This window comes from Musca autumnalis, unplaced genomic scaffold, assembly GCF_047663935.1.
Source record: "Musca autumnalis isolate F117 unplaced genomic scaffold, ASM4766393v1 scaffold_3, whole genome shotgun sequence".
Lineage (NCBI taxonomy): Eukaryota > Metazoa > Arthropoda > Insecta > Diptera > Muscidae > Musca > Musca autumnalis.
In genome coordinates this window covers 210,373,570-210,390,431 of record NW_027411866.1, presented here as the reverse complement: position 1 = coordinate 210,390,431, position 16,862 = coordinate 210,373,570, and the positions used below count along the sequence as shown (strand labels likewise).

The 16,862-nt window shown below is 36.2% G+C and overlaps 2 protein-coding genes and 1 long non-coding RNA gene across 20 annotated transcripts in view; 2 read left to right on the top strand and 1 right to left on the bottom strand.

Annotated features, from left to right (window-relative positions):
• The window catches only part of Nadsyn (NAD synthetase), a 443,475-nt gene that overhangs the window by 92,606 nt on the left and 334,007 nt on the right, over positions 1 to 16,862 (top strand). The window lies entirely within an intron of this gene.
• The window catches only part of Nna1 (Nna1 carboxypeptidase), a 411,438-nt gene that overhangs the window by 85,566 nt on the left and 309,010 nt on the right, over positions 1 to 16,862 (bottom strand). For all 16 annotated transcript variants that reach the window (XM_073976458.1, XM_073976461.1, XM_073976468.1 and 13 more), the window contains 3 exons: positions 14,933 to 15,213; positions 14,672 to 14,831; positions 13,957 to 14,115 (listed from right to left, as the gene is read on the bottom strand). In XM_073976458.1, coding sequence (XP_073832559.1) covers positions 13,957 to 14,115; positions 14,672 to 14,831; positions 14,933 to 15,213 — 600 coding nt within the window. The remainder of the gene's footprint in view (positions 1 to 13,956; positions 14,116 to 14,671; positions 14,832 to 14,932; positions 15,214 to 16,862) is intronic.
• Positions 470 to 3,045, top strand: LOC141398787 (uncharacterized). The gene is made up of 2 exons (XR_012411710.1): positions 470 to 674; positions 753 to 3,045. It is a non-coding gene; the product is annotated as an uncharacterized lncRNA (long non-coding RNA).

Here is a 16,862-nt window from a genome sequence, read left to right as displayed (position 1 = left end):
TCCCAACACAAAAAAACGATACAAATACAAACAGCCACTGACCAGAACACGGCTGCTGTTTGGTTCCGGTCAATCCGGTATCGAAAAACCCGCCGAACCCGTGGAATTGTTTAAAATTTGTGATCAGTAGTATAAAAAGGGGGTGCAGAAATTTGTGGAGCGTCCCCTGGTGGTCAATAGTTGAACAAGAATGGACGCTTCAGCGATAATAGCAAAGACACCAACCTAATGTTAGTGTTGTCAACGGTATTGCCAACTATAATAGCAGAAACGCAATCTGTTATGTTAACCTGGCATAGCTTTGTGTCAGGCTTGGCACACAACGCAGGCATCGGCGTAAGGAGCGCCGTTGAAATAGGGTGGGCAGCAACAGCTGATAGTTGACATTTCGTTTCGGTTATGTGGCAACGCCGAAATGAATGACAATGCACATGCATTTATGCGGAAATGGCGCCATCTAATTAGAAATGTCATTGCATACATAAAAATTCGAAGAGGCAACATCTCTCAACAGCACGGAGTTGAGCAAAAAGAAAAAAAAGAAGTTTTTTGCAAGCCAGCGTTTAACAACGCCATTATCAAATTTCACAATAGGAAGGCTGGAGATAAATTGTACAATTACAAGGCGCACTTGTACTTAAACTTCCATTTTAGAATATATCGATTAAAGCACGGTAAGTTGAAACACAAGCAAATAACGCCGAATATGACAATTTGCAAAATTGTGATTTCTCTTATTGCTCCGTTTATAGGATTTCCCCTTGTGCAAAAAGGAATAAGGCTGTACACGACCTCATTGTGCTAAACATGGTGAAGAGCCACCACTGCCTGGCGACTCCAGCACCCATGTAATATGGAAAGCCTAGCAATTTGTTCAAATTAAGGGGAATCCGATTTGCAAATTTATATTTTCTTGGAGTACGACAATTTTACTGGGCCGCAACGAGGTGACGCTCGTTGGCGTGGGGCAATGTCGCCATTTTGAATTTTTATAAACTGCGAGCAATTCCAATTGTGCCAAAGCAAACTACAGCCTATAAATCTACCTTTTTTTGAAAAATTTGCACGTAGACATCAGCCTGACGATTCCAATTGGAGCCCCAAATTGATAATAGGATAAACCGAAATCGTTGCGGTCAGTTTTAAGACATTTTTGTCGCAAGTCGTTAGTGTCGCCTAAATATGCAACAGGCCCTGAGACATTTTACATCGAGAGGAAAAGCATAGTCTATAAAAGGACCTTTTAACATCACGAAGTCCACGTCGCTGAATTGTCCCATCGCCTCATCTGCCTCCGCCTAAATTAGTGCACCGAAACTTCTTCTTTTTTTTGCCATTAACCCGAAGGTAATCGTACCCTATATCGCCATTTCTACGTTGCTGCCTGAACCACCCTCCTACGCCATCATCATTCTCGGCTACCTTGGAATAATTTTGCACGCAACAGCTGCGGATCGGTATTCTCCACCAACTGCAACCAACCAAATCTTTTGTCACCCCCCACCATAACTTCATCTTCGGGGAGTAGCTGAAGTGGATTCAAATTTACCAAAAGGGAAGTAAGAAGCCATAATGCAATGCGTGAGTACCAGAAAGTGAAAAACATTTAGATCCGTATTTTGTCTTGTCATCCAGTTTCTCCGTCACAGACGGGGAAACCTGAGATCGACTATCTTTTTATCCTGTCTTCGACGGTCAGCCGAAGTTATATTTGTACCATCTTCTGGAGACTTATAAGGTGCTCCCACCGCTTATATGTTCATCGCTCTTCTTATATAAATATATTTTATATGAGTACATATCTAGATATATATATATTTTATATGAGTATATATATTATATATGAGTATATAACCCCATATAATGTACATAATTATTTTGAGTTATTGTTGTACCAATTTGACAGTCCCAAAATAACGGTTCGTCGTTACGTGCACAAGCGTTTGATAACGGTAAAAGTACCACGTGTAAATCTTTCTTACATCCAATGCTTTAAGCATTAAAAGATAATACCCCTTTAGCTTTCGATTGATTTAATTGGGATATACCCCTATTTGGCTGTCCGAAATCGTCTGTCCGGTACACGTCCGTCCGAAGATAACCCGAATTTCCGTTATTCTGTTTCTTTTTTTTTCTTTTTGCTCAGAATTCTGAATTCAAGTCTGTTTTGATGTAAACCTACATTCAATTTGGCATTGAACTGAACCTAAACGGGTTCAAAGATAACATAAACCATTATAATTCCGATTTCATTGTTGATCAATACAAATTTTGATCTCGATCAAATTGGCTTGACTAGACCCGGCATTGACTGTCCGAATATTTCACTTTTATTTGTAAGACCCTTTTCAATCGTCCGAATACCCCCCGAATTCCATATTCCTACCCCATATTGACCAAATTTTCAAAATTTAGATTATTTTACCTTGGTATTACCTTTAAAACGACGGATCATTTTGGTTATGATTTTCATAAGTTCTTGTGATTGCTCCAGATTGTATACTATGTTTAATATTGATTAAAGGTATTAATTTTTGATTCAAATATTATTCAAAACCATTCGAATCATACAACGTTAAACGAAAACCACAAATTTGAATTATATAGACACAAATATCTTCATAAAGCAATTTAGGTACAATATTTAGGACTAAGTCCATAATTTTATAAAGCGCTTATGCTTTTCCATTTACATTTTTGTCAATGTTGATCCCATTTCCTGGAAATTAATTAAAATTAAGTAATCAATTGAATACAAAAACAATTTACCCTCTTGAGCTCAATAGGTTGTAGGTCATCTTGTTTCCTTTTTAAGTAATGAGTGCACAGTGGCACTAGAATTGGGATGGACATACAAAAATATTTTTTTGTATGAAACAATTTCATAAATCTATCATTGTTATTTTCTTTTTTTTTATTCATTTCTTATGGATATAACTAGATTTAAGTAAATCTAAGATTTATCCCTAAGTGTTATCTATATGTTTAGACCTGATATACCTAAAAATAAACATGAATTTTTTGTGATATGAAATATTAAATGAATACTAAGATGTTTTAGCCGGTTCATTCAGAAAAGGTAATGTAAACAGAGGTTCAGCCAAAGTAAGTTGTGGGGGCTTTCACTTATGATGAGGCCCATAAGGGGATTCATGCGGGAATCCAGAGGGAGGGCAATATAGGTATCCATTCCACCTGGGATACCAAAAGCAACAACAACAGCATCTCTTTTAAAGCAACAACGAATTTCAAGTGTGTTTTCTTTTCAATTTTGATACAATTTTTGGCGTATGCCGACGAGAGTGGCCGACTGAGAAAAGCCGGAGCAGACTTATAAAATGATACCACTGCCACCTAGGTATGAAAGCTAGATGTCGCCCTCATATCTCCCGTCGTAGCATACAACAAAATGGCGCCCAACGTACTGGCCAGGTTCAATCCTGGTGTACCACAATTTGAATTTTGATTTTTATTGATTTAGTTTTGATTGACTTGAGTTGTTATACTATGATAACACTCAATAGCGACTTAACGCAATTAATTATACCGGCTTTCTAGATTTTCACCTTATAGAAAGGTATTTTATATGTCATTGGAGTATTGTGTTTATGATAATATCCAATTTGCGATAGAATATTATACAAAATTCTAAATTTGATTCAAGTCATTGAAGGTATATAGTCATTCGTCGTTGACATCTATGGTCAAGGCGCTTATAGCTATATCTGATTTGACTTGTGATTGTATCATACCTTGGAGATATAGCCACTTGGGATTTTAAAAAAGATTTATTATGTTGCAGTTACCTATACTCATAGGCATGTATACTAATAAGTATATACATACATTGTTGCTGTTGTTTAGTTTTTTTGGCTGATACTGAACCTGGTTACATTATCCTTCTGATTATATATGAACGATAAACTTTTAAAGATTTGTTTTCCGGACATTATCTGATTTAATTTTCTGAAGAAGAAAATTGTAATCATCCTTATTGACATTCCAGTTTCTATATTCTTGATTCTTTGCGAGTTGCTTTTGACGTTGTGAGACTTCACGTTGATTGATTTTAGAAATTAGTTTAAAACTGATATTTTGTAGAAATAGTACTCATCTTCGTCGGTTTTAGTAAACATTGAATTTGGATTTCAGATTTTGGATTCAAAGTTTTTTTTTTGAAAGAATAATTTAGCTTCTGGTGATTTTGATTAAATTAGATAAAACTTCTACTCACTACCTTTTTGACCTATGATTGGTGGAACTTTTTCTGCGAATTATTGTTAGATACAGTTATTGACGTGAAGTGGGCAACAACTTTATGACTTTGTCGTTTTTTTTTCTGGCACCTACACTAGAGATACTTTTTGACACAATGTTATTTCCTGCCTGGCTTGAGAATTGAATGTGAGGCATCGTCGTGGAACCTGGTGAAACATTTCGAGATTTCAATTGGGATCTGTGGTGTTTTAGTTTTGGTTAGATTTTTCAGAAGTGATAGTAATTTACTATTCACTTTGCTGGAATTTTCTACCGTGGTAGTTACCTTTCTATTTCCGATTGCGTGAGGCATAGGGTCGTCGCCCTCAAGACATTTGTTTTTCTCTTTTTCTTGATTTAAAGACGGCAGGAGGGGTTTGATAGGCTCAAACTACCGATTGCTAGTTCTTACTTTTAAAATATATACGCTTTGAGTAGCAATATATTTTTGTTTGTTTTCACGTACACACAGGGTGTACACAGAACTGGACTAACTGTACCCGAAGACTGGTTTTCAGCTCGACTCGAGGTCAACTGAAGTACCTTAAGGTTGTAGGGGCGGTTAGTCTGGAGAGCCTTCGGACGGCAGCGCTCAACCTTGAGTTGGAGCATTTTCCGTAGGACTGGTTGTTGTCTGGTTGTCGATTTCCCAGTGTATCTTTAGAAAGCCGTTCTATGCTTAACTAAAGATACACTGAAGAGACCTCGAGAAACTCTTTGAGGAAATTCTAACCGGCAACAATCACTCCTACGTTTTGAACAGTTTACCTCATAGAACAATAGGGGTAGGCGAAGAGGACTGAAGAGCCTATCGAAGTCCTATTTTTTTTTCTTCACCAGCTAAGACCTTTCTTTTTCTGATTCGAATATTATTCGAACTAATTTTACCCGGACTTACATACATTTATACTGATCTATCACAGCCTAGAGAAAAATAATTCATTACCTCAATTTATTCTGGTTTACAGAATTTCTGAGCATTTGTTCTGGTATTGAGAAACTTTGCCAGATTTATTGTTTTTTTTGGTTCGATCCTTTTTCGAGATACCTGACCTGTTGGAACCATTTAAATTTTCATATTGAGTTTTGTTGCGTATGAGATTTTCTATATTGGACTTTTCGGAACCTTAAGGCAGTAACCGTGATTGACTGTTTCATCTATATATCTTTGGTATTTTGTTGAATTTATGGTATCATACCTACCTTTTGAAAACCTGTCGGTCATTAGAGAAGACATTTTTGGATTTTGAGCTTTTTATTGAAATTTCTTGTTGGACTGAGTAGTACAAGGACATTTTTTTTTTTTTTTGTAACTTTTGTTGATTTGTGGGACATCATGCAGCCTGCTACAGGTGCTAAGCCAAAAACTTACAGCATTATTACCAGGTCGACAAGTCAAGCAGTGGGAGAAGCTGCTGGAACTGAACCAGGTACCGGATCAGGTATCCCAGCTAGCGCTGATGGCAATGATCTGCCTACACCAAACGAATTTGCAAGTCCACCAACTCTTTCGCAAGTAAATGAGCAACCAAGCACAATTACTAGACCTTCCTTTAGCCCTTTGACTATTCGTGGCAATGATGATGAACAAATTGATAGACTTAGTAGCACAGGAGTTCTTGAGGTAGTTCAGTCCGCCTTAGAGGCCACCCAAGCATCAATGGTTGAAACCATGAAAAAGGAAATGCAGAAAGCGGTTGCTGCTGCAGTTCAAGCTGCTTTTTCTCAATCTTCCGTTCCTCCAGCTAATCCTATTAACAGACAAGAACCACATTCTCAAAGCATTGATTGGCCTCATGATTTGCCACCACTACAAACCGATACCAGACATGCAGGATCGGGTAGTAGAAACCAGGAAGTTCCAAATCGAAATAGGGAAGACTTTAGCAGGCCCAGGTATCCATATCTCAGTAAATGGGGCATTAAGTTTGATGCCACCCCAAAGACACCAAATGTCGAAGATTTCATCTTTCGAGTAGAAAGGCTTCGAAATAGTTATGGCTGCCCAGAACAAGAATTGGTTGATGAATTTCATCATTTACTGGAAGGCCGTCCTTGTCAGTGGTACTGGGGTCTGATCCGTCAATATCCAAATTTGAACTGGGAGATGTTAAAGCTGTGTATAGTTAGGGAATTCCAGCGTTTTCAATCAAATCTTGATGTAATGAGGCAGATTATGGACAGGAAGCAGGGGAGAGATGAGTCTGCTGCACAATATATAGACGCTATAAATAATCTGCGTACTCAATTAAGGGAACCTTTGAAAGATTTTGAAGTTATAGACATCCTCAAAGCTGGATTGAAACCCAAACTTGCCCATTTAACATTTAGTGGCACTTTTTATTCGGTGGAACAATTCCGAAATGAAGTTAGGAAAGCTGAGGAATTTCTGGAAAGGGAATCATCACTGAGATTTAGGACCAACCAACCCCCTCGAATGATAAATGAAATTAACGATTCTGATTTTGATGATTTAGTCCATGATGTTGAGGAGTTGCGTTTACGGCAGAAGCCAACTGGTGTTTCCAAAAATGAGCCTTCACGGTGTTGGAATTGCGGCAGCAATGGCCACATTTTTAAGAATTGCTCCAGTTCTCATCGTTCAGTATTTTGTTTCCGCTGCGGATCACCAGGGGTTACCAAACCACAATGCAATAACTGCAAACAAATTAGTCGTTCTAATGTTTCTAAGTCCGAATCCATAGCTACTCAGACAGTGGATTGACTAGCCTCTACTGATGTTTCCACGTCTACAGATCCAATTCTTTCTGATCCATGTAGAGTATTACCCAGACCTTCCAATAAGTTAGCCAGAACCAAACCTGATTTGACATTACCTTTTCACGTCCGCATGGCCAATTATATGAAGACTCGTGATAGAATTTTCAATTCCGAAATAACGGCCGATACCACTGTTTTTGTTTCCAAACGTATTATGAAGACTCGTGAGCGATATAAACGTAGGCGACTTAAGAGGTTATCAATATCGTCTGCTCAATTTTCTGATTTTAGACCCAATGATCCTCGACCATTTAGAGAAGTTCTTGTTAATGGAGTATCAGTTTTAGCTCTTTTTGATAGTGGAGCCAGTGTCACCTGCTTAGGTAAAAATTGTTTTTCTTTGATTGATGAATTAAATCTGAAGGTTAATCCTGTATATAAATGTAGCGTTGGTACAGCTAGTGGCCAGCGAGTTTCTTGTTCTGGTAAAGTTAGTGTTGAGCTCTCGTACGACGGTAAGACGAAGACCATGGATGTTTATCTTATTCCTGGTCTCGAGAATTCCATGTACTGCGGGGTAGACTTTTGGAAAGAGTTCAGTGTAGCACCAAAACTTATTAGCAGCTTAGAGATCCATTCCGATAAAGTAGATTCCGATATGCATATCTTGTCCGATGACCAATTAGGCATGCTTGAGAAAGCTAAGGAAAGTTTTAGAGATTTTGAGAAGCATGGTCTCGGCAAGACAGATCTGGAGGAACATGTCATTGACACTGGAGATGCTGTCCCCATAAAACAGCGACATTATCCAGTATCGCCAGCTGTCGAGTCTCTTATATATCAGGAATTGGATCGCATGTTGAGTCTAGGTGTTATAGAACCGAGTACAAGTCCATGGAATTCGCCAGTCACACTTGTACGTAGAGGCGAAAAGAACAGGCTTTGCTTGGATGCACGCAAGCTAAACGAAGTTACCGTAAAAGATGCTTATCCGCTACCATATATAGACGCACTCTTAGGCAGGCTCCAAGACACTTATTTTATATCAAGCATCGACTTGAAGGATGCATTTTGGCAAGTGCCTCTGGCAACAGAAAGCCGTCCGAAGACTGCGTTCACAGTTCCGGGGAGACCACACTATCAATTTACTGTCATGCCGTTTGGGTTGTGCAATGCAGCCCAACGGTTATGTCGGTTAATGGATAGAGTGATCTCACCGGAACTGAAGAACAAGGTTTTCGTATACCTCGACGATTTACTTGTAGTTTCTCCGGATTTTGACTCACATATCCAACTACTTCGTCAGGTAGGTGAAATGTTGACCAGGGCAAACTTGACAATCAATCTCAAGAAATCCAAATTTTGTCGTCGAGAGCTTAAATACCTCGGGTATATTGTCGGGGCAGGAAAATTAAAGCCTGATCCATCAAAGATTAACTCAATCACTGATATTCCAATTCCAAAGTCCGCTAGAGATGTTCGTAGGTTCCTAGGGATGGCTTCTTGGTTTAGGCGCTTCATCAAAGATTATGCCGAAATAACCGCTCCTATGACTAGCACCTTGAAGAAGGGCAAAACTTTTTCATTCGGTGATTCCGCAATCGAGGCTTTCAACAAATTAAAAGTAGCTCTGACTACAAGTCCTGTTTTGAACCATCCTGTATTCGATAAAAGATTTTACGTCCAATGCGACGCATCCAATCTTGGTTTAGGCGCAGTGCTGTTCCAGCTAGACGCTGAAGGTCTGGAACGCCCCATCGCCTTTCATTCCGCTCAGTTGACGAATGCTGAACGGAATTATAGTGTCACTGAGCGGGAGTGCTTAGCCGTGATCAGTGCAATAAAGAAATTCCGTCCATTTATTGAGATGATGCCGTTCACGGTAATCACTGATCACAGCGCTTTGAAATGGTTGATGGGGCAGAAAGATCTCAGTGGTCGGTTGGCGAGGTGGAGCTTGAAGCTTCAGGCTTTTAACTTCGATATACAGCACAGAAAGGGATCGCAAAATGTAGTCGCGGACACTTTATCTCGTTTACACATGGATGAAATCAACATGTTCATTGATGAAAAGCCTTTGATTGATTTAGATTCGCCCGATTTCAAGAATAAAGAGTACACTCAGTTGTTAGAAATGGTACGCGAGAACCAAGACAGTCTTCCGGACTTAAAAATTGTTGACTCATTTGTATATAAAAAGACGATTCCGTCTGATGGCACTCCCGTACACGAGAATTTCGTATGGAAACTATGGGTTCCCACTGTTTTAACCGAAAGTTTGATTGAAAACGCTCACAAGTCTATAGTAAAGAGTCACTGTGGTATTGGTAGGACGATAGCTGCTCTTCGACAATATTTTTACTGGCCGAAGATGGCAAAGCAAGTTCGCGATTATATTAACTGTTGTGTTTTGTGTAAGGAGACTAAAGCTCCAAACAAGGTGTTACGACCGAAAATGGGAAACGAAACCGTCACTGATAGGCCATGGCAGAAAATTTTTATCGATTTTATAGGACCTTTTCCACGCTCTAAGTTAGGCAACGCGTATGTTTTCATTGTGTTAGATCACATGACCAAATTTGTTCTTTTGAAGCCTTTAGCGAAGGCCAACTCGCGAAATGTTATCCGATTTTTAGAAAGTGAAGTGTTTCACAAGTTTGGTGTTCCGCAAACCGTTCACTCGGACAACGGGAAACAGTTTATTTCGTCCGAATTCACTTCCTTTCTAGATCGTTATGGTTGCACTCAAATCCGAAACGCGGTATATTCTCCACAGGCGAATGCATCGGAGAGAGTCAACCGAACAATTATCGCGGCGATTAGAACGTATGTGTCCGAAGATCAGAAAGATTGGGACCGATATTTATCAGCTATTGAATGTTCACTTCGGTCCACAATCCATACATCCATAGGATGTTCTCCATATTTTTCACTTTTCGGAACACACATGGTCACACACGGTAGCGCGTATGCTTTAGCAAAAAACTAGGCACTTTGGAAGATGGATCGGTCGAAATTCTACCGAAACACAACGTTCACGATTTAATTAAAACTTCGATTAAGGAAAAACTTCACGATTCGTACGAGAAGTCAGCGGCTCGTTATAATACACGGACACGCGAGGTTAACTTTCAGCCAGGACAGGAAATACTTAGGCGGAACTTCATTTTGAGTGACGCATCGCGCCATCTTAATTCAAAGCTCTGTCATAAGTTTGTCAAGTGTAGGGTTGCCAGAAAGGTAGGAAACTCACTTTACGAAATAGAAGATCTACAAGGACGGAAGATAGGGGTCTATCACTCGAAAGACCTTCAACATATGGTGCCAACTAAGTGATTGCCCGGCTTTTATCATGTTTTTTTTTTATTGTTGTCTCAGGGTCGTAGTTCTTCCCCACCTCTACCTACTTCGGTTAACTTCCCGAATCAGTCTGGCTTCGGCAGGCCTATGCCAACATGTTCGGGTTTGTTATGTTAACCTGGCATAGCTTTGTGTCAGGCTTGGCACACAACGCAGGCATCGGCGTAAGGAGCGCCGTTGAAATAGGGTGGGCAGCAACAGCTGATAGTTGACATTTCGTTTCGGTTATGTGGCAACGCCGAAATGAATGACAATGCACATGCATTTATGCGGAAATGGCGCCATCTAATTAGAAATGTCATTGCATACATAAAAATTCGAAGAGGCAACATCTCTCAACAGCACGGAGTTGAGCAAAAAGAAAAAAAAGAAGTTTTTTGCAAGCCAGCGTTTAACAACGCCATTATCAAATTTCACAATAGGAAGGCTGGAGATAAATTGTACAATTACAAGGCGCACTTGTACTTAAACTTCCATTTTAGAATATATCGATTAAAGCACGGTAAGTTGAAACACAAGCAAATAACGCCGAATATGACAATTTGCAAAATTGTGATTTCTCTTATTGCTCCGTTTATAGGATTTCCCCTTGTGCAAAAAGGAATAAGGCTGTACACGACCTCATTGTGCTAAACATGGTGAAGAGCCACCACTGCCTGGCGACTCCAGCACCCATGTAATATGGAAAGCCTAGCAATTTGTTCAAATTAAGGGGAATCCGATTTGCAAATTTATATTTTCTTGGAGTACGACAATTTTACTGGGCCGCAACGAGGTGACGCTCGTTGGCGTGGGGCAATGTCGCCATTTTGAATTTTTATAAACTGCGAGCAATTCCAATTGTGCCAAAGCAAACTACAGCCTATAAATCTACCTTTTTTTGAAAAATTTGCACGTAGACATCAGCCTGACGATTCCAATTGGAGCCCCAAATTGATAATAGGATAAACCGAAATCGTTGCGGTCAGTTTTAAGACATTTTTGTCGCAAGTCGTTAGTGTCGCCTAAATATGCAACAGGCCCTGAGACATTTTACATCGAGAGGAAAAGCATAGTCTATAAAAGGACCTTTTAACATCACGAAGTCCACGTCGCTGAATTGTCCCATCGCCTCATCTGCCTCCGCCTAAATTAGTGCACCGAAACTTCTTCTTTTTTTTGCCATTAACCCGAAGGTAATCGTACCCTATATCGCCATTTCTACGTTGCTGCCTGAACCACCCTCCTACGCCATCATCATTCTCGGCTACCTTGGAATAATTTTGCACGCAACAGCTGCGGATCGGTATTCTCCACCAACTGCAACCAACCAAATCTTTTGTCACCCCCCACCATAACTTCATCTTCGGGGAGTAGCTGAAGTGGATTCAAATTTACCAAAAGGGAAGTAAGAAGCCATAATGCAATGCGTGAGTACCAGAAAGTGAAAAACATTTAGATCCGTATTTTGTCTTGTCATCCAGTTTCTCCGTCACAGACGGGGAAACCTGAGATCGACTATCTTTTTATCCTGTCTTCGACGGTCAGCCGAAGTTATATTTGTACCATCTTCTGGAGACTTATAAGGTGCTCCCACCGCTTATATGTTCATCGCTCTTCTTATATAAATATATTTTATATGAGTACATATCTAGATATATATATATTTTATATGAGTATATATATTATATATGAGTATATAACCCCATATAATGTACATAATTATTTTGAGTTATTGTTGTACCAATTTGACAGTCCCAAAATAACGGTTCGTCGTTACGTGCACAAGCGTTTGATAACGGTAAAAGTACCACGTGTAAATCTTTCTTACATCCAATGCTTTAAGCATTAAAAGATAATACCCCTTTAGCTTTCGATTGATTTAATTGGGATATACCCCTATTTGGCTGTCCGAAATCGTCTGTCCGGTACACGTCCGTCCGAAGATAACCCGAATTTCCGTTATTCTGTTTCTTTTTTTTTCTTTTTGCTCAGAATTCTGAATTCAAGTCTGTTTTGATGTAAACCTACATTCAATTTGGCATTGAACTGAACCTAAACGGGTTCAAAGATAACATAAACCATTATAATTCCGATTTCATTGTTGATCAATACAAATTTTGATCTCGATCAAATTGGCTTGACTAGACCCGGCATTGACTGTCCGAATATTTCACTTTTATTTGTAAGACCCTTTTCAATCGTCCGAATACCCCCCGAATTCCATATTCCTACCCCATATTGACCAAATTTTCAAAATTTAGATTATTTTACCTTGGTATTACCTTTAAAACGACGGATCATTTTGGTTATGATTTTCATAAGTTCTTGTGATTGCTCCAGATTGTATACTATGTTTAATATTGATTAAAGGTATTAATTTTTGATTCAAATATTATTCAAAACCATTCGAATCATACAACGTTAAACGAAAACCACAAATTTGAATTATATAGACACAAATATCTTCATAAAGCAATTTAGGTACAATATTTAGGACTAAGTCCATAATTTTATAAAGCGCTTATGCTTTTCCATTTACATTTTTGTCAATGTTGATCCCATTTCCTGGAAATTAATTAAAATTAAGTAATCAATTGAATACAAAAACAATTTACCCTCTTGAGCTCAATAGGTTGTAGGTCATCTTGTTTCCTTTTTAAGTAATGAGTGCACAGTGGCACTAGAATTGGGATGGACATACAAAAATATTTTTTTGTATGAAACAATTTCATAAATCTATCATTGTTATTTTCTTTTTTTTTATTCATTTCTTATGGATATAACTAGATTTAAGTAAATCTAAGATTTATCCCTAAGTGTTATCTATATGTTTAGACCTGATATACCTAAAAATAAACATGAATTTTTTGTGATATGAAATATTAAATGAATACTAAGATGTTTTAGCCGGTTCATTCAGAAAAGGTAATGTAAACAGAGGTTCAGCCAAAGTAAGTTGTGGGGGCTTTCACTTATGATGAGGCCCATAAGGGGATTCATGCGGGAATCCAGAGGGAGGGCAATATAGGTATCCATTCTACCTGGGATACCAAAAGCAACAACAACAGCATCTCTTTTAAAGCAACAACGAATTTCAAGTGTGTTTTCTTTTCAATTTTGATACAATTTTTGGCGTATGCCGACGAGAGTGGCCGACTGAGAAAAGCCGGAGCAGACTTATAAAATGATACCACTGCCACCTAGGTATGAAAGCTAGATGTCGCCCTCATATCTCCCGTCGTAGCATACAACAAATCCAAAAGGCAAATATCGGCTATGTCCAACTATTGACCACTAGGCGGTGTGGTAGGCTGCCGTTGTCATATCTGAATTTTAATATGTTCGACCACTACTACCCAGGTGGCGCCCACTGTATAATAACAAAAGGGCGTTCCACACAATTCTGCACCCCCTTTTATACGACAGCGATCTGTTCATAGTGCATTTCGGTTCACCATTCCTTCAATTTTTTTTGGTCAGTCACTAACTTATTGTGCTTAGCTGTCGACAAAGCCGACGAATTCTATTCTTACTTGTTCAACCATGAACTGAGCTTATCGCTACTTTTAAGTGTACTTCTAAAACATTCCCCCTTTTAAACATAAGCTATGTGCAGAGACATAAAAACGCACTTACCTGTGTGGTAAAATGTGTGCCTTTGCGTGACCCCAACAATGAGCCACCAAATGATGCTTCAATGGTATAGCTATTCGTGATGCCCAGCATCCAGACCACAATACGTCCTGTGCCCTCTTTGCTGCGTTGAATTTTAAATTTACAATTTTCAAATGAAAACTTGAAAAGAAAAAACACAAAAGAAGAACAAGAAGAAAAAGAAAATTATTATAACTTTAAGAAAGAAAATTACAAGAAAATGAAGATAATAAAAAGAACGTCTTTCAAACTCCTTGGTTCTGGACTAATTAAAAATGTTGAGCGAGTGAGAGCAAAAAAAAAAAAAATAACAAGAAATGCCCTCAAGAGACCAACAACAACACGAAGCGGAATTATAACAAACTCATAAGTAAGCCAGAAAGGTGTATAACGATAATTTTGTTCAACTTGAATGTAACTTTTTTACAGTCAGAGTTGTTTCCAACTAAGTATATCAGAGATCTGCATTAATTTGTAAAAGTGGCACATTAGTGCTGACAAATTTCAAAACAAAAATTTAGAAAGCGAATAAAAAGCCACTAAAAAAGCCACACTAAAGCACAATGACTCTTGAAAGTAATTGAAAAAAATGGGAACATGCTGTAAAAGCAATTCAGCTCTTGCAGATCTCTGTCCACCTTTTCAGCTGTTGTTGAAAGCATGAAAACCATTCCTTCTTTATTCCCATCTCACTTACCTTATCTGCTACATTTTTGTGTAACATAAGTGGAAAAACTTGTTCGGTAAGCTTCTTTTCCGGGTTACGTTTATTCTCACAGCCATAAATGAAAATGTTGTGCCGGCGAGAGTGTGCGTGCATATCACAGTACATGGAAACACCACATTCATCAATCAGTCTGCAATGAGAACAACAAAGAGATTACAAGATTATTAAGGCAGTCCTGGACAATCCTCGAAGGTTTCGATTGCTTATATCTCCTTCCCCCTCCTCACTTACCTTTTAATTAAAGCTTTAGTATACCATATAGACGGATAGGTTTCACGTATTACCGTGCGATATTGGCGATTCAGATCTTTACCCGTCAGTGAGTTACGAGAATTACCCACTATTACGCCATCGGGATTGAGCATTGGTATCAGTTTAAAGATGAATTTATGCCGCAGGCGTTTGGCCACTGTTGAATCGCCCGTTATGAAATCCATCAGTCCCTTCATCATCCATGATGATGGTGTTTCACTTGGATGAACACGTGCCGAAATTACGATGGATTTTTTACGCTGCAATGGCAACAAAAAGAGCAACAACAAAAAAAGTTTATAATGAAAGGATAAAGGTTGCTTCTTCGCCTATTTTTTTTTTTTTTTCTATGTGTGTCTGCACATATTTTTTTTTTTTTTTTAGTTTTCCATATGAATGAAACTTCAGTTTTCTATTTGTATACGGGTCGTTGATTTTCTATGTTTGTGTTAGTTTGTATGTGTATTTGAGTGTGCATTCTGTGCGTATGCAGTTTTGCTGACATAGTTCGTTTTTGTTTTTTGTTTCTAACACGGAAACGGAAACAAAAAACTGCAAAAAATAGCAAATCTCTTGAGGTTTTATAACTAAACTCACAAGCCTAGCGTTGTTTTTTCCTATCACTTCTTGAATATGCGGGCCATCCGTGTCGTTATGGCTGTTTTCAGACTCTTTTTTCACTTTTGTTGATAACGGAAACTGTGGCAAACTCTGTCAGTTGCAAGCAAAAAAATGAGACATTTCAATTTAAATACAAAACAGTTTTTAAATTGATTAAAAATGTTTGCGATGGTTGGGGAACTGAGTTCGAAGAGTCGTGGAATCCGTTAAAATTGGTAACATAGAAAATTTTAAAATATAAAATATAAAATATAAAATATAAAATATAAAATATAAAATATAAAATATAAAATATAAAATATAAAATATAAAATATAAAATATAAAATATAAAATATAAAATATAAAATATAAAATATAAAATATAAAATATAAAATATAAAATATAAAATATAAAATATAAAATATAAAATATAAAATATAAAATATAAAATATAAAATATAAAATATAAAATATAAAATATAAAATATAAAATATAAAATATAAAATATAAAATATAAAATATAAAATATAAAATATAAAATATAAAATATAAAATATAAAATATAAAATATAAAATATAAAATATAAAATATAAAATATAAAATATAAAATATAAAATATAAAATATAAAATATAAAATATAAAATATAAAATATAAAATATAAAATATAAAATATAAAATATAAAATATAAAATATAAAATATAAAATATAAAATATAAAATATAAAATATAAAATATAAAATATAAAATATAAAATATAAAATATAAAATATAAAATATAAAATATAAAATATAAAATATAAAATATAAAATATAAAATATAAAATATAAAATATAAAATATAAAATATAAAATATAAAATATAAAATATAAAATATAAAATATAAAATATAAAATATAAAATATAAAATATAAAATATAAAATATAAAATATAAAATATAAAATATAAAATATAAAATATAAAATATAAAATATAAAATATAAAATATAAAATATAAAATATAAAATATAAAATATAAAATATAAAATATAAAATATAAAATATAAAATATAAAATATAAAATATAAAATATAAAATATAAAATATAAAATATAAAATATAAAATATAAAATATAAAATATAAAATATAAAATATAAAATATAAAATATAAAATATAAAATATAAAATATAAAATATAAAATATAAAATATAAAATATAAAATATAAAATATAAAATATAAAATATAAAATATAAAATATAAAATATAAAATATAAAATATAAAATATAAAATATAAAATATAAAATATAAAATATAAAATA